Source organism: Panthera onca, chromosome X, assembly GCF_046562875.1.
Source record: "Panthera onca isolate mPanOnc1 chromosome X, mPanOnc1 haplotype 2, whole genome shotgun sequence".
NCBI lineage: Eukaryota > Metazoa > Chordata > Mammalia > Carnivora > Felidae > Panthera > Panthera onca.
In genome coordinates this window covers 104,782,582-104,810,040 of record NC_138357.1, presented here as the reverse complement: position 1 = coordinate 104,810,040, position 27,459 = coordinate 104,782,582, and the positions used below count along the sequence as shown (strand labels likewise).

Sequence of the window (27,459 nt, the reverse complement as noted above, 5' to 3'; positions counted from 1 at the left end):
GTTATGGGGAAAATAAACAAAAGGATAAGATGGATAAGCTTTCTTGAGAAAATTATTTGTAATTTATGTGACCTTGAACCCACGTTCTGGGCCTCATTTTCCTTTCAGGGACACGTATTTATTTTTGCTTTGCTGTGTCCCTCTTCATCCTCAAGCAGAGGTCAGGAAGGAGACCTTGGAATCTAATTGTGAAGTTCAAAAGTCCTCACACCCAAGGATAGCTCAGGCAGAGAAATATTGGACTAGAATTCCATATACCGAGGACTTTTCAACTCTAGTCTTTCAAGAATCTTAGGCTAGGAAAACAGAAATGGCAAAATTCTATTAATTACTTTTCACCAAAAAAGACAGAGATAATTATTTTGAATTTATAGTTGACATAAGACTGTAGATGAAGTTCAGTGTACCAGTTAAATTTTTAGAAAACAGAACTTCAAATCAAAAGGCAGTAAACTGGCATTTTTAGTCTTATCATTTGCTCAATGGTCTCTCTGTAATCTTGTTAGAAGGGCTGATTTCAAGCACAGTTAAATCAATAGGTCCTCCGGAGCTCTTCTCAAAAGAAAACCTAATCCAAACAAATCTCACATTTTGTGCCAGTAGCCATAAGCATAGTATGTGTAAGAAAGATCAGATGTAACAGAGGGGCCACATGCTTTGCTTCAGGCATCATGGTAAACACTGAGAAAACATTAAAGTATAGGAAAAAATTGGAAGGCTTTAAGATTAGAAATAAACTGTCAGAGCATATTTAAGCCTTAACAAACTGTAAGATGTTCCCTCCACAATCCAACCCTTACATTTTTGATTCCTCACATGTTAGTTTCACAACTAATGATTAGACACTATGGTCAAATTTCAGGTCTGCAGTAACTGATTCAGAGATGTCTTTCCATGGGCAAATATTTTTGACACTTTAAAAATACTTTGTGCTTTTATTTGTACAAAACAATTATATACAGAAGATTACACTTAAGAAATGACCAGTAAATGTTAGAGTAGACCGTAAGAAACAGAGAAGCAGAGAACAACTTAATCCTTTAAAACCATTGTTCAAATTCCTGTCTTTCTCAGCCCTTCGTTATGTGGGAAAACATTTCCAAATACTATGGAAATGTTATGATTTTCCCTAGAGACCTGAGAATTAACATAATAGACAGACCAAGTAGTTAGTGAGTCTGTTAGAGGATCTATTTAACTATCATGTTACTGGTAATTCTGTTAGAGTAGGAGACATTCAACACTACACATGATCATGCATAGGAGGTGTGATTACAGAATAATTGTAACTGTGCTACCCTTAACGTGTGGTGTCGTATGGTTTTTATTATACTCTATCAGCTAATCAGGTAATATACAAAATTTCCCTTTTCACACACAGTTTTCTTTCTTACCTCCTGTCTGGACTACCCACATTGCCACGCCTTGATCTATAGTCGTGTAGTGTTGCATCCTTTAAAAGATGAATTTTTTAAATCTGTGATAGCTCCTATGCATGGCAATTCAGAATCTTTGTCTCTTTCAAGGTAGCACATTGCTCAGAAACCCTTAGAGAACTTGAATGCACTGTACTGACTTCCAAAGTCTGTACTTACAGAAGTTATTTTCATTTTATATTTGTGTCATACATTTGCTTCTTAATTATGTTTTAATATATTTGTTAGTTCTTAGTCTTTGTATTGGTTTAAGGTTAGATGGTTTTTTCCCTCCCTTGTAAGACAGGACTCTAAGGCAGTTCTTTCAGAAGCCAGCTCGTTGACAAGTATGTAAATATGTAAAAAGTACATAGTAGAAGGACCTGAAAAACACCATAATATTTCTTTAAGACCTGTCGCTTGCTCCCTTTTAGTCCTTATTAAACTTGAGGGATTTAAGACCCAAATTTTCAAAGAAATCCAACTTAGATCACATTTTCCCTTTCTCCAGAAGACATCTATTTGGGGGTACAAAATAATATAAAAACCAGGGGCTAAGAGTGGGTAACTTTATTTTGTTTTAAACAATGTTGAATATATATATATATATATATATATATATATATGCACACACACACACATATATATGTACATATATGCATATACACATATACATATATACATGTGTGTATATATACACATATACATATATACACACATGTATATATATATATCCAGCACTAATAATCTCCAGTATATAGAATTAGAAGTTACGAGATGTGAGTTCTAATCCTATTTTTTTTGCCACTAAATGGATAGTAGAACTTGGGTAAATCATTGACTTCTTTAGGCATTGGGTTACTTTGCTGTAACCTCAGCTGGGTAAATGAAGGAAATCTGTGTGAACTATTTGTACAATACATGCTGTGTATTTGGTCTGTACTTCAGGTCACCTTTGCCAGCGAAAACTAGGTCTTTTTTGAAATTAATATTGTATTTTTTATCATTGAAGTAGAGTAGAGCTAGTTTTTTTTTTTTTTTTAATCCACAATAATATTATTGAATCTTTGTCTCTTTCAAGGTAGCACACTGCTCAGAAACCCTTGGAGAACTTGAATGCACTGTACTGACTTCCAAAGTCAACTGAGTATTGAATATCAGTAAAGAACAAGTGTTTTCTCCACATACATGTATATCCTGTCTCTCTAGCCACTTTATAAAAAAAATTTTTTTTTTTTAACATTTATTTATTTTTGAGACAGAGAGAGACAGAGCATGAACAGGGGAGGGGCAGAGAGAGAGGGAGACACAGAATCTGAAACAGGCTCCAGGCTCTGAGCTGTCAGCACAGAGCCCGATGCAGGGCTCGAACTCACAGACCGTGAGATCATGACCTGAGCCGAAGTCGGGCGCTCAACCGACCAAGCCACCCAGGCGCCCCTCTAGCCACTTTATAAACATGGAAGCTAGTAGTCATGATTTAGCTTTTTGCCTAGATGACAGCCCATCCATTCTAAACAATAGAAGCCGAGTAAATATGTGCTTTTGTTTTTCACCGGAAGTCCTGTAGGAGCCTTGCCTTACCCCATTTACCCCATCACATGGTATTTCCCTGATGCACAGAGCCAGGGTGCCATAGCAGTCATGCTGCAAATTTGATGATGGCGGATGGTACTGTTTACTTTGAGAGTGTGTAATTCCCCTCACAGGGATCATATGTTTATTAATGTGTCACAAGTTGCTTGCTTCCTGTTAGCTCTTCTCGGTAAATAGGAGTATCGTGTTCATTGGATGCTGCTTTATTTTTAGCTTTTTATATCACCTCCTGATGAACAGAAACAGTAAACAAGTATTAAAACATTGAAAGTAATTTGAAAATAGTGCTATCCTGGGGAGTCTGGGATTCCAGACATTACCAGACAGTTGTAAATCAGCAGTCACCTCCCAGAGCTGGGGAGTGAAAGTCAGGAAAATAAGAACACCTAAGTGTGCTCATCTGGAGCTACTTTCTGAAAATCGGTGGTCAGTTGCATCTATAGAAAGGAGAAAGGGATGGTGGGGTGGGAAGTCTGTATTTTTCATCAGGTTTACTCCTTCTTCTCCAGCCCGCTCACATATCCCAGATGAAAAATAGAAGGACCTTTCTGGATTCTTATGCTTGACATTAATTAAGCACTGAAGAACTGAAGGCATCATCATGGCCATGTTGTCTGTCTAACCTGCCTTCTAAAAACACTTGGTGGCTGTACTGGGAAATGGAAATCTAAAGGAAATAGGGACAAGGGGTGTAGTACCGATAGTATCTAACTTACTCAGTGCTCTCTGGAAGACTGGCCCTGCCCTAAGCTCTTTCTGTGTTTTAGCATGTTTGATTCCCAAAACAACCTCCAAGGTTTTTAGTATTACTTTCTCTTTATACAAATGAGGAGAAGATGGCAGCCTCAGGAGTCAAGTAACTTTCTCTCCTTGTCAAAAGTACTGAGCGATCAAGCTGGAATCTGAATCTTTTACAGCTGGGCTTTTGAGATCTTGCTCTTGACTCAGCCCTGTTTGTATAAAAAAATGTCTGGCATTTGATAAAAGAAGGTGTAGAAAAACAAACAAACAATAGTAATTAGTAGTTTGAGGAGAAAGAAAACCTAAGACTCATGAATTTAAAACATTCATGTGGAGTGTTCATTCAAATTTAGAATTCACTGATTTACTTCTTAGAAAAGTCTGTTCTTTAAGAATTCTAATGTGTACAAATATCAGTATTATTCTAAAACGTGGGTATTTTCTTACTGCTACATTGGGATATGTCCTAGGATAGTTAATTGCTTACCTTGGATAATTATTTTTTCTGAAAAAATTACCTTAAAATGAGCCTATAAAGAGCATGTTCTAGTCTGTGCTGGAGTAAAATTAATAAATAATGCATGAGCAATATTTCTGGCAAACCCAAAGAGGATATTTTTTCCACTTGGGTGTGAAGCTCAAGCTAAAATTTAGCACACTTTCTTTTCTCTCAAAGCTGTTTTTTTTTTTCCCTTCAGTATTTTCCATGCCGAAAGATTGACTCTACTTTTCATATACTCATCTGAGAAAAGTTCTTCATCATCTTGGATACCTCTCTCTTTCCTTTGCTCCTTCACTGTTGTAGCGATTCTGTATCTTTAATATAATTTGAGCATGATTCCTCCTTCCTGTCTCAGTGGTCATTGCCTTTGGAGCGGCCATGTTTCTCCGGAATGAATGATGTTGCTTTCTAATTTTCTCACTGCACCTAGTCCTCTGTTCTCTCCAATCCATTTTTCTCACTGCCATCAGAAAAATCTCTCCAAAATCCCATTGTCTTCATTTCCCAGCATAAAGTCCACATTCTGCTGTGGCTTACGTGACTCTCCTTCTGGCTTCTGCACACCTCTCTGGTCTCAGTGCCTGCTGTTCCTTTATAACTACTCTGGAGTCCAGCCACACCAAATTATTTGCAATTCCTCTAACATATCAAGTTGTTGCATGTCTTCAAGCCTTTGTGCGTACTGTTCCCTGTAAACTTGCCGAATTCTTTCTCATTCTTTAAGACAACCAGGTATCACAACTTAAGAAGTCTTGATTCTTTCTTTGACGCTGTTGTGGTGGTGCACACTATCTTTCTGTAGTGCTTATCACATTGAATTTCAGCTGTTTACTTGTGTATCACTTCTGGATTACAAGGGCCTGAGAGCAGGGACTATACTATGTTTTATCATTCTAACAAAATCTCTGAACACATTCTTCCAGGACCATTTTACTGACTGACTTTGTTTAAAGGTTAAAGGTTTTACCTGTGAAGTATTTTAGATGTGCTTCTAGGCTATTATACGAAGTAGAGACATCAATATTTAATCATTCTGCATAATAATTTTGCGGCACTTTTCTTTGTTACCCAATATAAAGCGAAATAAATAACGGTAAAGGAAAACTCTCTTTTTCTGCTCTATTCTCAGTACTTCTGACACCAGGTATGTGGGGGGTTTTCCACACCAAGGGATTTTGCAACACCAGCTGTTTATGCTACAGTTCAAATCTGTTCTGACACTATCTATAGGAGATAACATCACACCCCACAGGTTGAGGACTCAGTCCCACCAGACTGCCTCCTGCCTCACAACTCAGACAGCAGTGCAAGTCCAGGCTGTCACCTGTGCTTCTGACAGACTGGCTACGAATCAGAGATTCTCACAACCCCCTCCTTGGACTCAGTCATTTGCTAGAATGGCTCACAAACTCAGGAAGCAGTTGACGCGCTATTGTCAATTTATTACAAAGGGTATCTCAAAGGGTGGAAATGAACAGTCAGATGGAAGAGGCATGTAGGGCACAGTGTGGAGGAAGCGGCACAGGACTTCCATGCCATCTCCAGGCATGCCCCCCTCCTAGAACCTCCACGGTTCATCCACCCAAACTCGTCAACCTTTGTTGTTCTAGAGTTTTTATAGAGCTTCACCTGAAGCTCCTGCCCACTTGCCTTAGGGTCCATGGCTGGAGTTAAACATTCCAATCCTCTGAACACTTGGTCTTTCTGGTAACCAGCCCCATTCTGAGGCTTTCTAAGGGCTTCATCCTAAGGCATCTCATTAACATAAACTCAAAGGTGATTAAAAGGGGCTCACTTTGAATACTCAGAGACACTCCACTCCTATTGCTCTGATGGTTCTAGGAGTTTCAGGAGATCTGTGCCAGGAACTAAGACCAAATATATATTTTTATTATACCACAACCAACCTACCTATTTTCTGGCTATTCTCGTCTTGTCATATTGCCATTTAAAAAAAAAAACAACAACAACAAAAAACAAAAATTTGAATCAAGTGGCTGTTTAAATGGCAAATATCTTGGCTGAATAAGGAGGAGAACTAGGGGACTGTGATCTGTGTGCACCAGTGCAGAGTGAGAAGAGCCAACGTTACTGAGCACCGGTGACAGGCCAAACTCAGACACATGTTGTCCCACCACCCCCACCTAAGGTTCTGAGGGATTAAATGAGTTGCCCAACATTGCAGAAATAGTAAGCAGTAAAACTCAAATCCAGAACTTTGATAACCAAGTATACAAATGAGCTGTTGGGCACTTACCACATAAGAAGTTCTCTATAAAACCTTGAATTTGATGTTTTATGCTTCTCTTTTTTCTCACTGCCTACATGACCGTGCCTGACCCATAGCAGTGTTCATTGAATGTGCAGAGACTTAAATGGCAAACCCAAATAGTGCACTTTACAGGAAAACTTCCTTTGGCCCAACTCTTTCAAGGAGATCTCTGAACATGATTTCTCTTCTCATGTATTTCAAGTTAGAAACTTGATTTAGGAACCAACAAGTTGTAGAATGAGGCACTGATTTAATGAGCTGATTATGTAGAACCTATCAGGATGGGGTCCATATGCTTACATAGTACATTAGGATGTTTATCTTGTCTGACAACCTGAACTCCAGGTCCCAACCCAAATGCATTTGAGTCTATAAAGATAGTGAGTGTGCAGTACTTTTACCCAAGACTTTTCTTCCCATATTCACTGATAATGTCTCCACTTACCAAGACAACCCATACTACAAGAATTGAGCAGCCTTTTTCTTCTCATTCCATTATGCCCAATAGACCAGTTATATTTTTCTACTCTGTTGAGTTTGCCAAGTTTAGCATAAACGCAAGGTTGACTTCTTTTCTGACCTAAATCTTCCTTTATTTCATTCATTTTTTTAGATACAAAAATCCCTAGTGAACAGGTTTCAAACCACACTTGTATATAATACAAAACTTTTTTTTTTCTAACAAATGAAAAATGTACAAATGTTTTCACCAAACCAAGCTTTTTTTAGCTGTGTGATAAGAGAAAGTTCTGTGAAATAAGCCATAATACCATAACCTTAACTAATCAAGGGAATGTTTGCTTTTCTTTTTCCCTCTTCCTCTCCTCCTCTCTCTCTGTCTCTGTTTCTCTTTCTCTTTTAGTGAAGTAAACACATTCTGGCAGCACTTTTTGTTCACACCAGACGACCTTATTTATTTTGCTTCATTACAGAAACTCCACTTACTGTATGAAGGTATCCATCTCACTGACAGTGGGCGAAAATGACACTGGACTCTGCTACAATTCCAAGATGAAATACTTTGATAAAGCTGAACTTAGCAAAAGCAAGGAAATTTCATGCCGTGACATAGAAGATTTTTTACTACCAACCAGAGAACCTGAAATCCTATGGTATAAGGTATGTGCTGTGAATGATTTTCTTACTTGTAAATAGATGAATGTGTATCTTATTCTTGGACAAGTTGGACAAAAAAATTAAATGGATATGATGACGTTCAGCTCTGTGCTCCTAAAGTAGTACACCAAATTGTGCTGCTCGTTATAAGTTTTCAAACCAATAGCTTTGATAAATGGCTTTCAATATTTATATTGGTAATCCATTGCAATAAGCTGTTGTGTTAATGTTCACATCTAGCTTACACAATTCTTTCAAGTCGATTATAATCTGTGTTGATAATTTCAGGAACTAAAATACGTTAAGCATTCATTTCAGAGCTCTTCACATAAACAGTCCTAATGTCCCCAAGCAAGGAAAGGATTGATTTACTTCTATGAAAAAATGGTATTCTAGCTTTATTGAACTCTTCTGTTTAATGGAAGTACCTTTTATATTCAATTCCTTTTCATATAAAAACACATACATTTTCTAAAATCTGATGAAAATTCATAGCATTATAAAAATAGCACTAGATAAACTTCTTTTCAAAAACCAAAAGAAACTTCAGACTAAAGGAGAATAATCCAACCCCTGTCCTTCCTATCACATAATTGACTTTCTCTCAGTTTTAAGATTTGGATGTACTCTTCAACTTATTTCTACCATACAAGAAATTTTTGTTACTGAGTGTCTTCAAGAAATATAATATAGGTGCTATGACCATTTGTCTGGGATATTGTGTCTATGATTTAAAGAGTACTAGTATAAATTTTACTTTGTATAATTCCCTATAAGTAGGAATTTAGGAAACATGACCTCTTAGTAACTAGACCCACCAATATCAGTATGTCATGAATTCAGAACTTATGAGAAATTAACAAGAAACAAATATTTAATAAGTTGTAAAGGATTTGCCGTAATTAGCAATGACCTTCTCTGAGTAAGACTTAATTTTCATTCTTGATAGCAAGTAAGGAGGATTCAGAACATTTGAACCGTTGAAATATTTTTGTATATTTCTTTTGAATTTCTATCCAAGGCAATGTCAAACAGCCCTCAAATATTAGCCCCACTGATTTCTGTTGCTGTGCAGATGAGGTTTATTTTTTCCCTTTTGTTTTTCTTTGTGTATTTCATACCCTGATTCTCAGTGGCATGCCTGCTTTCCACAAGCAGATCCTTAGCAAGCCCTAATGATTACTTCAAAGGGGAGACTATTAGGGAAGTTTGACCCAAAGTCTCTGAGAACAAATGTTTGTCTAGTAGTCATATGTGTATATTCACCTTCTATACATGTACACACACACACACACACACACACACACACACACGCACACACACACAGTATTTAAAATGGCTGGCCTCACATTGGTCCTTTAGTCATGTTTCCACCAACACCCCAATTACTGTGACCTTAAGCTGTAAAGACTGTCACTAGTGGAGTGATGGGAGGAGATGCATTATACATGAAACTTAAAAGTCTTGCAGTAATCCAGATTATTTTCCCATACTCAAGGCAACATATATTTCATGTATTCGATGTATATAGCTTCTGCAATTATGACAGTTTATGCAACTAATATGAGTATGTAAGATGCATATTTTGGTCTGAAATAACTGGAATAACTAAAATATATACAAAGGCATTGATCCACATAATCAAAATGATAGCCTGCAAAAAGTTGATGTGGCAATAAATTTTTTTCAGAAATAATACTACCTGTGAACAGTGTCCAAGGGCTTAAAGCTACTTTTATCCTCATTGCCTTGATTTTGAATCTGGCTAGTGGAAATGGATTTCTGGCAAAAAGAGAAAGCTCCTGAGCCAACATCATTATAATCCTAAGCTTAATTTAGAGACCATAATTTGGTAGACCCACCAACAATGAAAATAGATATTTATAGTACTGTAAAGACCTTGTATATGAATGTTGGCCATTTCTTTCACAGATTATAGAATGTACATGTTATGAAGAGACTGAATTATTTCTAAATGTTGTATTAAAAGATTTAAAAGATTGAAATAGAAGCATTTTCCTCAACAGAATTAATTTTTCTACTTCACACTAAAATAGTATATTTTCTATTTTATGTTATTAGTATCAAGATGGTTAATTACATAGTTAGCAAATAAAGAGTATTTACTTCTAAAAATGATGTTTGTAGTTATCTTAATTGAGTGTCTTTTTTCTTATATCTGCTAAATCAATGTATACCTGATTTAGAGACATTAATCTTTGAAGGTAATAAAGTGACTCTTGCTAAAAGAAAAAAAAAAAAGAAAAAAAAACAGCTTTCAAATTGAGGTACCTGATTTCCCAGAGATGTGGAGAAGATATGAAAATTCTTAGAATTAATTACAAACTTTTCAGCCCTTTAAAATATAACATTAGAAGCTTTTGGTTTAGCTATTTAGAATACTTTTCTCTATTTTTCAGTTATTTTACTTACCACAGAAATTTTGTGTTTTCCGTGCAGGAATGCAGGACAAAAACATGGAGGCCAAGTATTGTGTTCAAAAGAGATACACTGCTTATAAGAGAAGTCAGGGAAGATGACATTGGAAATTACACCTGTGAATTAAAATATGGAGGCTTTGTTGTGAGAAGAACTACTGAATTAACTGTTACAGGTAATCACAGTCTTCAGTATTTCATGTGCAAGTAATGAAGTTGAGTTTTTATGCTACTTACTGGTTTTTTCAAATCTGTGCACTGAAAGAAGTACTTAACCAAATGCTAAGTGGACTCCTGTAGGTGACATTTATTCCTGCTTGCTTTTAAATCATCTTGTGCTGAAATGCATTTGAAAGGTTAAAGAAAATATGCTTAGGGAATTATAGAAATGTTAGCTTTTGAAAGTACTTGAAATAATGAGTTTACAATTTCAGAAAATTATGCTTATATTTTGTAATGGTATCATTTTTTGGAAACATTTTCCCAAGTGTTAAAATAGAATACATGAGATCTATCTCTGTCTTCCTGTCTTGCTCCAAATCAGAAAATTTACTATTTTCTTCACGTATCGCTCTATAAATCTGATGTATGTGTTCTCATGAACTTGAAAATAACATAATTTCAGGTGTAATAATTGAATAATTATATGAGATGCAGCAATTGGTGTCATTCCTCTCTCTGGTTGCTAAGACAGAAGGACATGAGCACAAGATTTAGAACTCTGTAATCATGAGTCTGCAACTCCCTGGTCTCATGACCATATTGGAATCACCAAAACCTTCACCGTATCAGTTTCTACATGTACCAAATGGCAATTATAAAACTTGCCTTGCTTATTTCATAGGGTTTTTGCAAGGATCTAATGAGGTAAGGTATGTGAAATCAGTTTGCATAATATAGAATTATATCCAAATGTGCATTTTGGTCATTTTATGTCATGTAATATATTATCTTCATGCCTTTTTTTTTACTTGATAGTTTACTTCTCTAAAAGTGGTCCCAAGAGAAAAAACAGGGGAAAACAAGAGCAATATTAGGAGTTAAAGAAATTATTCTCATCTTGTTTAGAAAGGTTCTTCTTGGTAACTTTTTGTACAATCATATTTATGAAACATATAGAAATAAGTGTACAAGGGATATTATATACTTTTAAGAGATTTTCATGTGTTCATTGATTCACTTAGTATAGTTTTCGTATATGAAGAGCGCTTAGTGGTAGTGACCTTCATCTTATAATCATTGCCTTTTCTTTCGTATCTTGAGATTATCATATATTTTGACTTAAAAACTGTAATTCAATTTATAAAATTCATTTGATGAATATTAATTATTCTTATCTAAATAAAATTTTACTTAAATAAATCAGGTGCTCTTTGGTAATGCCTTTGGTAAACATTAGGCCTAGTAAATAACTGACACTTGCAATATATGATATATTTAAATAGTAAACACACATTCACTCTTGTATTATGTATGAATGGTATGCATGGGTATAATCTATAACTAGTTTGGTTTTCAGTTTTGCTGTGTTTAATAGGTCTTTGTAGAGAAAATTACAATTAACACTTTCTCTTCCTGTCTGTTTAATGGAAGAGTGAAAAACGTAACTGTTTATACTTGGGTTTTCTTTACAATAGATATTGAGGTTTTATTTATTTTTTGCTTTCAATCTATACTGAAGTAGATTTTCCAAGAGTAAGTATAGAGACAAGGAATTTGAAAATATAATGAAAAAACATCTATTCCCTAAAGAATATCGAATATACTTCTAGTCTTTATTCTTTGGATTATAGAACTCATCCTTGGTAAACACATCTCTTCCCTTTCTAGAAACATTAGGACGCCAAACCACTATTTAGAAAGAGGTGATTAAAAAAAAATCTCAGAGACTGGAAGCTGGGTCCCAAATGGTGCAATCACTTAAATGAGGCTATTTTGTATAACCAGTAATAGAATCATTTTCTCCTAAATGCTACTCAGGGCTACTATATTTTCCTAACTCTATTTCTCCAAAAATATCTTGTCTTTACTTGAAAAGAGTGAGTAGTTATTCTGTATTATCCAAGAGGAAGTAGATAAAAGTTTTAATGGAAGTTTTCATTCAACTCATAATTTTGAATACCTCTCATTTAAGTGGCCTTACCTGTGACATTGATTTGGGTAAAAAAATATAAAGCCAAGTTTGCCTATATATGAAGTTTTGGATGAATGGGGGAGTTGCATGACCTATAATTAAAATAGTATGTATTAAAATGCATCTTTTATTAAAATAAAAGTCTATGACTTTTATATAAAAATGTTTTTTATGACATTGCTTTAGTGTGACACCATAGCACATTTACTTTGCCTGTAACCAAATTAAAGAACGATTCTTAGAACCCAAATTATATCTGTCACTAAAGCAGCAAAGGTGGGCTGTTCTCTGGATCATAATTAACCAGTGTTTTGTAGCTTGATTTTCTGCAAATCATGATTATATTGTACTTGATGTAAATATTATGCACAGCATGATATCATTTAATTTTAGTGCATCTGCATTAGCTGATGATAAGCAAATATTTTGAAGTGTTTTAGAACATGCTTCTTTAAAATAAGAAAGAATCCTGCATGTGAAGCGGAAAGGAAATTTCTAGTTTCATAAGGTGGCTAAATGTGCAGGCAATATTGTGAAAAATTTTTTTAATGTTTTATTTACTTTTGGGGGGGGCAGAGTATGAGGGGGGGAGGGGCAGAGAGAGAGGGAGACGTGGAATCCCAAGCAGGCTCCAGGTTCTGAGCTGTCAGCACAGAGCCCGACACAGGGCTCGAACTCACGGACTACGAGATCATGACCTGAGCCGGAGTCAGATGCTTAACTGACTGAGCCACCCAGGTGCCCCAATATTAGGAGATCTTGCACTTATTAAAAGTGCTTGTGTCTACTTAAGTGAAGTAGTGCTTCAGGAAAACAGACCACAGGGATAAAATAATAAACCTGCTTATCACTTTGGGTATACTTTCAACATTATTATTTTGTTAAATTCAAGGTGTTTTTAGCATCAATCTGTATCGTCTACGCTCTTCTGTAAGCCTCAGCCACACTGAAGTTTTTACTGTTCTCCAAATATCCTCCCTCTGAGCCCCTCTGCCTGGTGCGCTCCCTCTGGAATGCTTTTTCTTACGCGTTGTCACGGAGCTGATTCTTACCCTTTCTTCAGGGCACAACTCACAGGTTCCCTTTGTTTTGAGGCCCGTCGTTCTTCATGCCTTCATAGCACTTTTAGAATCCCCACTGCAGCCCTTACCCATTGCACTGTAACTGTTGACACTCCTGTTCTTCCACAACAACATGAGCTACTTACAAAGGGATGTCTTCTTTTTAATAAGCATTTTATTTGAGACCAGTTTTACATTTACAGGAAAATTATAAAGACATTAGAGAGAGATCCTATATACCCTACATCCAGTTGATGTAGGATTAAGAGGTGGGGTGGAGGGGATTAAGGAGTGCACTTGTCATGATGAGCATAGGGTGATGTATGGAACTGTTGAATTACTGCATTGTGCACCTGAAAGGAATATAATGCTGTATGTTAACTAACTGGAATTAAAATTAAAACTTTATTTTTTTTAAATTCATCCATGTGATTTCATTTATCTGTCATTGATTTATTACTTTTATGCTATAATATTCTGTTACATGAATATCTCCCAGTTTATTGATAGGGTTGTTTTCATATTTTTTTAATGTAAGTGATATTATCATTAACCATCTCCTAAGCGCGTGCACACACACACACACGCACGCTGTTCATTTTGCCTAATAGTAGGCATTTATGTAGAATTTTTACCTAGGAGTGGATTAGCTTATTCAGAGTGTGTATGTTTTTAAATGTACTAGATATTGCTTGGATTGCTTTGGTAATGGGCCAACCCAACTAAATGAAGTGAGAGGAGGAAGGGAGTAGTACTCCAAAGAAAAGTTGAGGTGCCCAAAGAAGGGGAAAAATATTCAAGGAATATAAAGAGGAGATGTCCAGTACTTCTAAAGAGTATGATTTCTTAAACATTGTAAAATGTGGTTTGATATTCATAAAAATCCATTTTCCGTACTTCAATATTGCTAAATAAAAATGTGAAAATGTTCAAATTTGTTTTCATATAAATTTCTATATCTGAGGATTCCTTATACTAAACTCTAACTCATACTCAGACCGTAGCTTTGACACTGATCCCCTGCCCGATTATTTGCGAGGATGGGGAAAATGTGTCCAGAGACGGTCCATAATAGACCTAGTAATTCCAAAATAATTTCGACCAGCTTGGCTCTTTGTACAATAGTCCCTATTTAGATTTAAAAAGTACAGACGTAAGTTATGATACGTTGTTTTGAATTTGTTACATCTGAGGAAAAAATTACACACTATATAGATTTTTTTTCCTAGAAGTATTGATTAAATTATATGATATTCCCTTTCGTCTCGTTAATACTTATTTTTTCTTCTGGCTGAAACATTTTTCTGGAGGTTTTAGAAGAAAGATTAAGAACAAAATAACACCATGTTTCCAGCAAAAAAATCTGAAATGAGTCAGACTAGTAGAAAAGCCGTTTAATTTGTAGGGCTAGATCATTAAGTGAAGTACTGGTTAAAAAAATGGATTGTTACATCAGGAAAAGAAATTCCCAACAAAATGCAGTAGTCAGCAAAAACAGAGAAGTGAAGAAAAGAATACTGACTTGAAAAAAAAAACACAAAAAGAATGAAGTGACTGCTACAAGGATGTGATGGTTTTAGTAGCATTTTTATACTTGGTTTAACATTTTTAACAGAGTTAATGTAGCAATATATTTAAACTACTTCCCAATCAACCAGAGGTTGAAGATATGCTCTCAAAAAGTACATCTTCCTCCTCTTTTTATAGATGAGGAAGCTGAGGCAAAGAAAGGTTAAGTGGCTTTATCACAAAGCATCATGCTGAGAAATTTAGGAGTAAAATTTAATTTCCTGAACTTCAGTTTATGATTTACTCTACTGGATAATTAATAGACAGGCGTTGTATTTTTCATATGAGCTCTGCTGATCACTATGAAAGATTTATCATTTAAGTTCAACTGAAACACATTTTATTATGAGTCCTTTAATTCTTCTGTTACTGATGTAATTAAATGGTGCTTCTGTAGTGAAGCCCAGGGGCGCTCAGTGATTCCTTTTATTTATTTTTCCTTAACAAACAGTTCCTTTTATCTTCCCTTTTAAACATCTATTTTTACTGACACATTTCATAGCCTCATGTGTGCTCTACTGACTGTAACCTAACAAGAATTGATGAAATGGATAACACGAATTGATAAATTCCAGACTTGACTTTGTGTGTTCAGTAATCAGTGTGCTAGGACTTATGCCCACAACAACCATCACATATATTATTTTTTATAAAATGAATCATATTACAGACAGTCTTAGCTGTTTTTCTGCCATATTTTGCAACTCAAAAATCATTTAGATTAATTCAGAGTTTTGAATTCAAAGAGGTTAAAGCTGATCAATATAGTGAAACTGAGTTTAATCATTTTGGCTGTCCAATCCTGATGTGGATTTCAGTACCTAGAGCAAAAGACCTCTCTTATGAGTATTTTCTAATGATAACTCTGCTGACACTAATTACCTTAATTTATTGTTTGATCTCTCACTATATTGAGTGAATTGCCAAAATGTATTAATCAAGCAAATATTTAATGTCAAGGCATGGTAACTTTGAATAAAAAGTATGATGTTTTTACTCTTAAGCAGAAAATGTTGTAGGATATTTTAAAATATATCAATAGCAAATTTGGGATGTGCCATTTCTAGCCATGGGGAAAATAAGGCTTTATTCCTTTGGATAATTTCCATCAATATAAGCAATAATAAACATTAGTAATCACAATAGTTAATGCTGTTTACTATATGCCAGGATCTGTGCTAAGTTCTTATTTATAATTATTCATTGAATCCACATAACCTCAATTTACTCACCCTTAAAAACTTTTCAGGTGCTTTCTATGCACCGGCTATTCTAGATTTTATAAATTACACTTGAAAAGCATTCGTTTTTTTCGTTGCTCACTGAGTGGCCTCCAGCCAGGGCCTCAAATGAGCCTGGGTCAGGATAGCATTTAAAAAAAACAGAAACAAAAACAAAAAACAAAGCCATATGACATCCCTAAGAATGTCAAATACTAGAATCCATAGATACAGGTTATAAATTAGCCATGCCTAAAAGGATGAGTGACATTTTAAAACCTTAAAAGAATGATGCCATTTTTGGTTCTGTGTGAGAGTGTCCATATTAAGAATGCTCAATCAGCAGTACAACCTACCCCATATCTATGTTTTGATTTGATTGAATGTTATGGCCTACTTTTTGGTGTTGTATTGTTGCCTGACATAGTTTATCAGCAAGAGCTAGCCTTTGATTTCTTGCTGCTTTTGAAAGCACTGGATTTGCAGTGTACTAGAATGTTTTCATTATGATGACCTTACCAGTGCAATCCTTTGGACTGCTTGGCTATGAGAAATGGTACAGTCTTCCTGTCCCCAGCCATCCCTCTGGCCTGATCCCAGTATGAGAGCTGTACAGCTCCTGGCCTTGCAGACCACTAACCAAACTCATACCTACCTCATTGGGAAAGAAACAGATACTTTTTCTTTGACTCCTAACCATATGGCAGTCACCATGCAGAATGATTTATAGGCTTTATTATCTACATTTTACCAAGGATGCAATTCAAAGTACATGAATTTATAATTTTAAATACAAATCATCATCATCTTTTCTAATGAAGTTCCATTCTTAGGGGCGCCTGGATGGCGCAGTCGGTTAAGCGTCCGACTTCAGCCAGGTCACGATCTCGCGGTCCGTGAGTTCGAGCCCCGCGTCAGGCTCTGGGCTGATGGCTCGGAGCCTGGAGCCTGTTTCCGATTCTGTGTCTCCCTCTCTCTGCGCCCCTCCCCCGTTCATGCTCTGTCTCTCTCTGTCCCAAAAATAAATAAAAAACGTTGAAGTTCCATTCTTTTATTTGCTCGAAGAGCTGACCAATAAATATTCTTTCATAGAATGGTTAGCTTAGAGGTTAATTAGAGAAACGTCTGGAACTGCGCTGTCCGATACAGTGGACATTAGCAACATGTGATTATTGAGCACTTGAAATGTGACTAGACTGGACTTAACTGTGCTGTAAGGATAAAATATATACCAGATTTCAAAGACTTTGTATGAGAAAATAATGCACAATATATAATTTGTAACTTTGTATTGATTACATATTGAAGTTATAATATTTGGTTAAATACAAAATATTACTAAATTAATTTTACCTATTTTTACTTTTTAAAATGTAGCCACTACAAAACTGTTAATTTTATACATCACTTGCTTTATATTGGTATTGGACAGCACTGCTCTAGAACGTGAATGTGATTGCTGTCTTGAAAAGTGTAAGGGGAAGGCACAGGACCCAGAACCTTGGGTGTAGTTCCATTGGTGGCTGTGTCACTCATGAGCTAAAAGACCTTGGCCAAATCACCTGACTTCACTAAGTGTAGTCGTAATGTTGAGACCGTGAATACCCACTCACAGTGCTATAGTAAGGAGTAAATTAGCCGAAACATGTGAAAGCAGGCTATAAAGAAATGTGGAAATGGAAGTGTCCACTATCATGATTTGGTCTGATCTGTGAATCTTTACCTTTGCTTGTTTTAATTAGTGGAATGTTAATATTTATAATCCTAACCCAGTATTTCAAATGACATTATCATCAATACAAATCACTGAGTAGTACTCATTGATCACTAAGGAGTGGTTTATATGTGTGGAGAAATCTCAAAAAGGTCATGATCTCACAGTTTGTGGGTTCAAGCCCCATGTTGGGTCTCTGCTGACAGCTCAGAGCCTGGATCCTGCTTCAGATTCTGTGTCTCCCTCTTTCTCTCTGCCACACCCCTGCTCACACACACTCTCTGTCTCATCAATAAATAAACATTTAAAAAAATAAAAAAAAGAGAATTGGGAAAATTCACAAGAATGAAAAAGCAACTAGAAGTTGTTGCACTAAAAATACATCAAGTAAAGGTTTCAGCATGATTTAGAAGGTTTTATTTTTTTTAATTGTTTACTGCTACATGACAGTATGTTTACATTTTCCACATATCCTTTCTACTTAAGTGAGGAGATTCAATTTATAGCTCTATGAATTTAGCATTTGACAGTGGTTCCTAGACAACTCATTGCTCAATACTGGGAGAGATTGCTGGTGCTATCTTCTTTGGAGGTCCTTAAAATAAGATAGATTTGGAGCACATGGGTGGCTCAGTCGGTTCAGCGTCGGACTCCTGATTTCATCTCGGGCCATGATCTCACAGCCTCGTGGGTTTGAGCCCCACATCGGGCTCTGTGCTGATGGTGTGGAACCTGCTTGGGATTCTCTCCCCCCGCCACTCTCTCTCTGCCCCTCCTCCACTTGCACTGTCTCTGTCTCTCTCAAAATAAATAAATAAACTTTTAAGAAAAATATGATCAGTTCCCCTCTGAGGTATGTGTAGGCATAGACAAGCTGGAGGAAGGTCATGGAGACTCTAGTGATTTTTCATTATGCTCATTATTTTAGTACTCACATTTTCCAAAGATATTTTATGGTTTAAAAACCAGGAAGCAATTAAGAAAATCAAAATATTAGGGTTTGATATGACAACCTAATAATTACATAATGAGATTTTTGAATGATGAAGGTTTATTGTCAAAAGGTTTTAACTATTTGGAAGAGCTTTTATTATCTTCACACTCTGAACAGGTCCACTAGGTATACAGTATTCCAGGGTTCTAACTTGTCTCTCCTACAATTTTGAAGTCTCTTTCTTGGTAAAATCAAGAGGTAACTCTTCAAAGTAACTTGCAATTGATGTGGACATTGTGTAATACATATTTAAAAGAATTTTCAGAACTACCTATGAGAAAACCACATAGAAATAGAATTGGTTTTATTCATGTCAAAATATATGGCTTTTGCATAAGAGGAATTAATGTTTTCGTTTCTTAAAATGCTTGACCAAAGCTTTTAGTCATTATGTTAGCATCTGTTGTTCCATCTGGAAGACTTAAAAAATCCAATGAATTATAAATGGACAGTTCAACATGAATATGCAAATTAAAGACATTTTATGAATTCTATGTAAGATGTAAGAAATAGTTTACTCTGTGCCTTAACTAGAAGATCTTACTATATATTTCTTGATCATCTGTTGGGTTCAGCCTTGGGTTCTACTCCCGATATATCAACTATGACTTCTTGGAATATAAACACCACAGATTCATTATGAATTTCATAGACTTTATTTCAAATGATACAGTATAATTTGCTTATCAGGGAAATAAAAAAAATACAAATTAACATGTAAGAAGTATTATTTTATTTATTTATTTATTTATTTATTTATTTTAATTTATTTTTTTTTAATTTACATCCAAGTTTGTTAGCATATAGTGCAACAATGATTTCAGGAATAGATTCCTTCATGCCCCTTACTCATTTACCCCATCCTGCCTCCCACACCCCCTCCAGGAACCCTCTGTTTGTTCTCCATATTTAAGAGTCTCTTATGTTTTGTCCCCCTCCCTGTTTTTATATTATTTTTGCTTCCCTTCCCATATGTTCATCTGTTTTGTCTCTTGAAGTTAAGAGGTATTATTTTAAATATAGAAGTACTATCAGTAGTCACTCCTGTGTTGTGGTGTCAACAGAAAATTATGGAATTTTTAATGAGTGCTTACTGTTAATGTTCCCTTAGAAAATTATGCTGTTTTCCATAATGCCATCTCTTGAAGGACACATTTGCTTTATTCACTAAACCTTGACACATACTCTAAATATGAATATAAATGCTACTGTTTCTATGCCCTGCTTTCTAAGTCTTGTGATTTCTAATATTTGTTTAAAATGTTTAGTTTTCAATATATCACTTAGGATTGCAAAGTACATACTGAGCTTTTTTTTTTTAATTGAGGTTTGCTTTGTCAAATTAAGGATGAAAGAATGACACTGAAACATATGTCCTTTTTTTTTAAAAAAATGTAAAAATGCATTTTAAACTTTTTAAGTGAAACCATGGCTTCTGAATGTCACGAACATGTCATGTTTCTTTTAGGCATCAACTTTTATGAGTCCCCGATTAAAAATATAACCTGAAAACAGAATGTTTCTACTTAGATGTTGTTGCTATGGTGCTATTTAGCTAATCATATAACCCTTTCAGAATAATGAAACCAATAGCACTTGTCAACACCAAACATGAAGGATGGGAGTGAAATAGCAGAGATGTGAAAAATATCCATTAACATGAAAGCAATATGTTATGGGGCAGCAAAGAGGTAGTAGGCTATTCACTGTTTACTGGTTGGCTATGACATTGCTAAAATTAGATTAAAGCAAAAAAGCTTAGTACAAATGTAATGAAATAGTTTTGATGATATTTTCCATTTGGGGTATATAATTAGATCCTTTTATATTAATCTAATTTCTCTCTGAGTTAAATAAACTGAATAGTCTTGACCTACCTTTTTTATATGCTTTTTTTATTCAACAAAATCATTTGATAAACATTTTGTAAGAAATACAGTTACACTCAGAGCAACAATTGTGTACGTATACAAGCTACTTACACTGTATAAATGAATGTGCTCTATGGTTGTAAGATCTGCATTTATTATTTTAAATAAAGTTAGAAGTTATAGAGAATTTCTACGCTGGTACCATTCAATGTATAGATTGGAAATAACAGAGTCAAGAGGTTCTTTACCCCAAATACTTAGAGAAGTGCTGTTTTTGATGGCAGACAAGAGGCTGAAACAAAGGTAAGACAGTGAGTTTGAAGAAGAGGTAACAGATCTGAAATATACCTAGGTGTATCTCACATAATATGATTAGTTGTTACATGTGAGTATTCGTGGAGTGGGGGCCTGGTTTTTGTCTGGAGGATTTGAATTTTGAGGGATTTCAAGATGAGCCTGTTTGAAGAGGAGTATATTAGGTGGTTTTTGTTTGTTTTACTCCAAGTAACTAGTGACTTAAGTAACAAAGACATACATTATGTTTTCTTTTTTAACATTTTATTTTATTTTTTAAGACACAGAGAGGGATAGAGCACAATTAAGGGAGGGTCAGAGAGAGAGGGAGACACAGAATCCAAAGCAGGCTCCAGGTTCTGAGCTATCAGCACAGAGCCCAACCTGGGGTTTGAACCCATGAAAGCGAAATGATGAGCTGAGCTGAAGTCAGACACTTAACCGACTGAGCCACCCAGATGCCCCATGTATTATGTTCTATAACAAGAATTCCAGAAGTAGATAAGGCCCAGGACTGGTAATTCAGCAGCTACAATGACATTATCAGGTACAGTTGTTGTTTTGTTTTTTTTTTTCCTTTTTTGTCTTTCCTCTCTGCCATTCTCTGCAAATGACTTGACCTCTTAGCCTGGCTTCACAAATGGCATCATGTGTAGACCCTGTATCTACAGACAAAGAATTGGTCCATATTGTATTCCCTAAATAAGAGCAAGGTCCGTTTTTCCAGAAGCTCCCAGAGCACACTTCCAACCACCATCCTATTGTTAAAAATTTCCCATGGATAAACCAATCACTAGAAAGGGGGCCAAGATCACTGTCAATATGACTGTTTATGACCATTCAAGATTCAACCCTGCACTTAGAAGGTTCTCAGCCTCCCCATGAAGCACATGAGGACCTGTAGTAGGGTGAACAATATCAGGACAAGGATGGCAAGGAAGGTGTGTGGGGGTGGGGTGGGGGGAGGGGTGGTTTGGAGAGGCTGCTAGATTTTGTGCCCAGAAAGTAGCAGTTAAGGTTTGGTAATGTCGGACTTGAGGTATCTATGGGATATCTGTTGGCAGGTTTTAGGAGATGATTGGAAATATGGGACAGAACGGTGATAAGAATTTGGCATTAATCACACAGATGACACTTGAACCTACAACAGTGAATGGGATTATTCAGGAACAATGTATAGAGTAGAATGTTAGGTGTCAAAGGACAAAATGCTGCAAAGATAACAAAGATGTTGAGAAAAGGTGATTTTCCAGAGAAATAAAACTAGAGAGGCTGTTTTTATATGTGTGAAATACAGTTAAATAAAAAAATATGAATTTGTTTGGTGGACTTTTCCATCCTCAGAAGTTCAACTAGGATCCCACATTTCTAATTCATAGGAATCCTAACATTTCCATGGTTTTTGTCTGTTTAATTTAGAAACATCTGTAATGACCTGTTACTCTTACTCAAATCATTCCTCGTCATTGATTAAAGTCCAATTTAGTCTGAGAATTTGGTTTTGTTTGGCTCTACTCTGGTGTATAACCACATTCCTAGAAGATAATGGCAGAGGATTTCAGCAATTCTCCTGTAGTAGTGGTTAAGTCTTCCACTTGACTGCAGTTCTTGGAGTCACAGTTACCAATATACGTGAAGCTCTGTGATATAAATGTATCAAGTATCCCATTAATTGGAATCTAAGATAGATTTTCATATACATGTTTCTGTACTTTGCCAAACAGTCCTGGGTGGGAAAGAGTCTCCTTTCCTTCATATAGTTTGAGCTCTTGCTGGACAGCAGCTGCTCAGTCCACAACTGTAGTTACCCCTTGATCGATGCAGGGATTAGGGGCAGGGCTTCATATGTAGTCACAAATTTACCTGTCATGTTTGTGCGTTTTTTGTTAATTGAATTTCTTTGGTAAAAACAGTCTGGAGTCAAGGATTTCCTTTTTACTGCTTTTTTTTTGGAGTATAATTAAAATACAGTATAATGTTAGTTTCAGGTGTATAGTGTAATGATTCAGCAATTCTATCATTGCTTGGTGCTCATCATGATAAGGTACTCTTGGTCCCCTTCACCTGTTTTACCAATTCCAGCCACCCACCTCCCCTCTGGCAACCCCAGTTTGTTGTCAGTATTTAAGATTCTGGATTTGTTGTTTATCTCGTTTTCTTTTTGTTTGTTTTGCTTCTTAAATTCCATGTGAGTTAAATCGTATGGTATTTGCATTTCTCTAATTTATTTCATTTAGTATTATACCCTGTAGGTCCATCCACATTATTGCAAATGGCAAAACCTCATTCTTGTTTATGGCTGAGTGTTACTCCATTGTGTATGTATACTACATCTCCTTTACCCATTTATCTACTGATGTACACTTGGGCTGCTTCTGTATATTGGCTGTTGTAAATAATGCTGCAGTAAACATTGGGGTGCATGTATCTTTTTGAATTAGTGTTTTCATTCTGTTTGCATAAATATCTAGTAGTGGAATTACTGGGTCATATGGTGATTCTTTAGTTGATTTTTTGAGGTCCTCCTTGCTGTTTTCCACAGTGACTGCACCAGTTTACATTACCACCAACAATATGTGAGGGTTCATTTTTTCCCACATCCTTACCAACACCTGTTTTGTTTTGTTTTGTTTTGTTTTGTTTTTTGTCTTTTTTTTTTTTGGCGTTTTACAAACCTCCTTAATATCTGAGGTTTTTTTCAATTTAAATTCAAGTTAGTTAACATGCAGTGTAGTCTTGGCTTCAGGAGTAGAACCCAGTGATTCATCACTTACATGTAACACCCATTGCTCATCCTGAAAAGTGCCCTCCTTAATGCCCATCACCCATTTAACTCACCCCACTCCCCCCTCACCCCCATCAACCCTCAGTTTCTTCTCTGTATTTAAGAGTCTCTTATCATTGGCCTCCCTCTCTGGTTTTATCTTATTTTTCCTTCCTTTCCCCTATGTTCTTCTCTTGTGTTTCTCAAATTCCACATATAGATGAACTCATACAATATTTGTCTTTCTCTGACTTATTGATTTTAGCCTTTCTGAGAGGTGTGAAGTGATATCTCATTGTGGTTTTGATTTACATTTGTGTGGTCTGGTGATGTTGAGCATCTTTTCATCTGTCTATAGGCCATCTGAATGTCTTCTTGGGAAAAATGTCTACTCAGGTCCTCTGCCCATTTTTTAACTGGATTATTTCTATTTTTGGTGTGAGTTGTATAAGTTCTTTATATATTTTGGATATTAACTTCTTATCAGATGTATCATTTGCACATATCTTCTCCCATTCTGTAGGCTGACCTCCTCTGCAGTCAAAAATTTGCATGTAACTTTTGACTCCCCAAAAACTTAACTACTAATAGCTTACTGTTGACCAAAAGCCTTACCAGTAATATACATTGTCAATTAGCACATATTTTGTGTATGTATTGTATACTGTATTCCTATAATAAAGTAAGCTTGAGAAAAGAAAAGAAAATCACAAGAAGATGGGGCATCTGGGTGACTCAGTCGATTAAGCATCCAACTCTAGATTTCAGCTGAGGCCATGGTCTCATGGTCATGAGATCGAGCCCCATGATGGGCTGTTTGCTGGACGTGGAGCCTGCTTAAGATTCTCTATTTCCCTCTCCCTCTGCTCCTCCCTTGCTCGCACTCTCTGTCTCTGGAAGAAAAAGAAAGAAAGAAAGAAAGAAAGAAAGACCCAAGAAGAAATATATTTATAGAACTTTAGTGTAAAAACTGTATGTACAAGTAGACCTGCGCCATTCAAACCTGTGGTGTTCATGAACTGTATACCTCCCAGCCCCTATTGCTTCTAGGTAAAGCCACATGACTAGTTCTCACCAATGAAGGGAAAGGAGGAACTGTCACTTCTGAGCCAAAGTAGTGAGGAAATAAATATTCTTTCTCTTGTTCTTACCACAGTAATTGCTTAGAGACAGAGAATGCCTAGGCCCTATTGGAGGGAAAGAGCTCTTATCTCTAAATCACATCATGGGCGAAAGCTAATCACTGACCAGAACAATTCTCATTGCATGCTTCTGTGAGTGAGAAATGACCATCATTTAAGTTAAACCACTAAAATCCTGAGGTTCACTCTTACAGCTGCTAGCTTTTATCCTAAATAACACAGGCAAATTTTGCTAATGCAAAGTCATTTGAATAAAAGATTATTGTCAAGTTATGAAAGATCTGAAAGACAAACTGCTAAGCTGTACTCCCACTTTCCTGTCTGAATACCTCATTCTATACTTATTCTCCATCTGCTTTGCACATCCATCAGATCTCTGCATGTTCAGAGTCTACCTGTCTTTCAAGGTGCGACTCAAAAACCCATCCCCTCCAGTCAGCCTTCAGTGCTTTCCTCCTAGTTCAGGACAGTCCCTTCTTCGCTAGAGGTCAGATAGCTTCTGACGTTGTTTCTTCTATGCTTATTTGGCTGTTGGGCTATATTGACACTCTTTTTCAATGGCCTCTAACTTACTTGAGGTAAGGCTTCATCTTGTCTATTTTGGTTTTATCAGTAATTCTGCATTATTTAGTACATAGTATTAGATGATTAATGAGCAGTTTTTGAAATGTTGAATAAACAAAAGCTAAATTGGGTATGTATTTAATGAATGTATTCTAAATAATTCAGCTACATGTTATTTTAGTGTTAATCATAAACCTGTTATGTAAGTAATATTTTTACGGCTTTCAGCTTATACATAAAATAAGTTAAAATGTAACTATTTTGTTTAAAATTATTTTTATAGTCATTATTATCAAATTAATCTATAATAATCCCAATGAGCTATAATAGCGGTTGTTTTCTTCATAGTAATTCAAATGATATCATTTTCTTTTAAAGTAAGCACAATATACTTTCTTATATAGGGTCAACTGAAGTGTTTTTAAAAGCTTGTAGAGTCTGGAGGTTCATTTACTTTTTTCCCCACTATTTTTATTTCAAGTTTCTATTTAAATTCCAGTTAGTTAACATATAGTGTAATAATGGTTTCAGGAGTAGAATTTAGTGACTCATCACTTACATACAACACCCAGTGTTCATCCCAACGCATGTCCTTAATGCCCATTACCCATTTAGCCCATCCCTCACCAACTTCCTTCCATCAACCCTCAGTTTGTTCTTTATCATTAACAGTGTGTTTTCTGGTTTGCCTCTCTCTTTTTATTTTCCTATGTTCATCTGTTTCGTTTCTTAAATTCCACATATGAGTGAAATCGTATGGTATTCATTTTTCTCTGACTGACTTACTTCACTTACCATAATACCCTCTAGATCCATCCATGCCATGGCAAATGGCAAGATTTCATTATTTTTTATGGCTGAGTAATATTCCATTGTGTGTGTATCTATCTAGTGTGTGTGTGTGTGTGTGTGTGTGTGTGTGTTTACCACATCTTCTTTATCCATTCATCAGTCAATGGACATTTGTGCTCCTTCCATAATTTGGCTATTGTTGATAATGCTGCTGTAAACATCGGGATGTACCAATTCATTTATAAAACACATAGTAAAATAGTTTAAAGTTGGAATCTTCCAAACATAATATGAAAAAATAAATAGAATACCGAAACAGCTTGGAAGACTAATGCCAACAGAAGACATACCCCCTAAAAAGAAGAGGATAACAGAAAAATAAGTAAATACATTCGAAAAGGAGGTAGAAAGGGAGGAGAGAGAGTGAAAAAGAAAAATATGCCTGGTCTTCTTGTAGAGGGAGTGTTTCTTAAGCATTAATCTTGGAGAGTAAGAGAGAGAGAAAGAGAGGGAAAGGGAAAGGAAGAGAGGAAGGAAGGAAGCATTTGTTACTAAGCTGTCTCTTTGCAGCATTATCTGTAAGGTGCAATATTAGAAATACTTTAAATGTTTAGAAAGTGAAAAGAAAAGGGACTTATCAATTATGTGAGGTAGTGCCATATAGTGGAAAGAGTCTGGATCAGAGCAAGGTGACGTTACATTATGGTCCTGTTTCCAACCTGGTTTAGGCCAATGTTTTTAACCCAGACTTGTATCTTAGGGAACTCTATGACTCCTTCCAGGGCTAAAGTTTTCTAATGCAATAAAACGTTTAACAGTTAACGCTATTCTGATATTTGCAAGTTTCCTGAATAGCATCTCTTCATCGTGTGGGGGAGGGCAACGCTATTCTTAAAAGAACAGAATCTCCAAAAGCCAATAAACCATTACTATTCTTTCAAGAAATGCTTATTGTGTGGATACTAATCTAAACCAGGATTTTTTTTGTTGTTCCTAAAATGATACCATGGGCAAGTTAACTATTCACAGTTACTTCCTTTAGTCTAACTCAAATTGTGATGAGAGTTGAATTATATTTAGGCACCCAGCACAGTACATAGCATGTAATAGACTCTCAAGAAAAGCTTGTTTCCTCCCTCTGGCATATAAAATATAAAAGAACAACCAAATGAAAAACTAAAAGCAGCAATAAGTTAGCTACATGTCTATCCTTGTACCGAGGGGTTGTTTGACACCAGAATGGTCACAGTCAGTTTTCAT

General features: G+C 35.8%; 1 protein-coding gene across 1 annotated transcript in view; it reads left to right on the top strand.

The window, feature by feature from the left end:
* IL1RAPL1 (interleukin 1 receptor accessory protein like 1) overlaps positions 1–27,459 on the top strand; it is a 1,360,593-nt gene that overhangs the window by 808,593 nt on the left and 524,541 nt on the right. The window contains exons 4-5 of the mRNA XM_081794008.1: positions 7,459–7,645; positions 10,103–10,256. Coding sequence (XP_081650134.1) covers positions 7,459–7,645; positions 10,103–10,256 — 341 coding nt within the window. The remainder of the gene's footprint in view (positions 1–7,458; positions 7,646–10,102; positions 10,257–27,459) is intronic.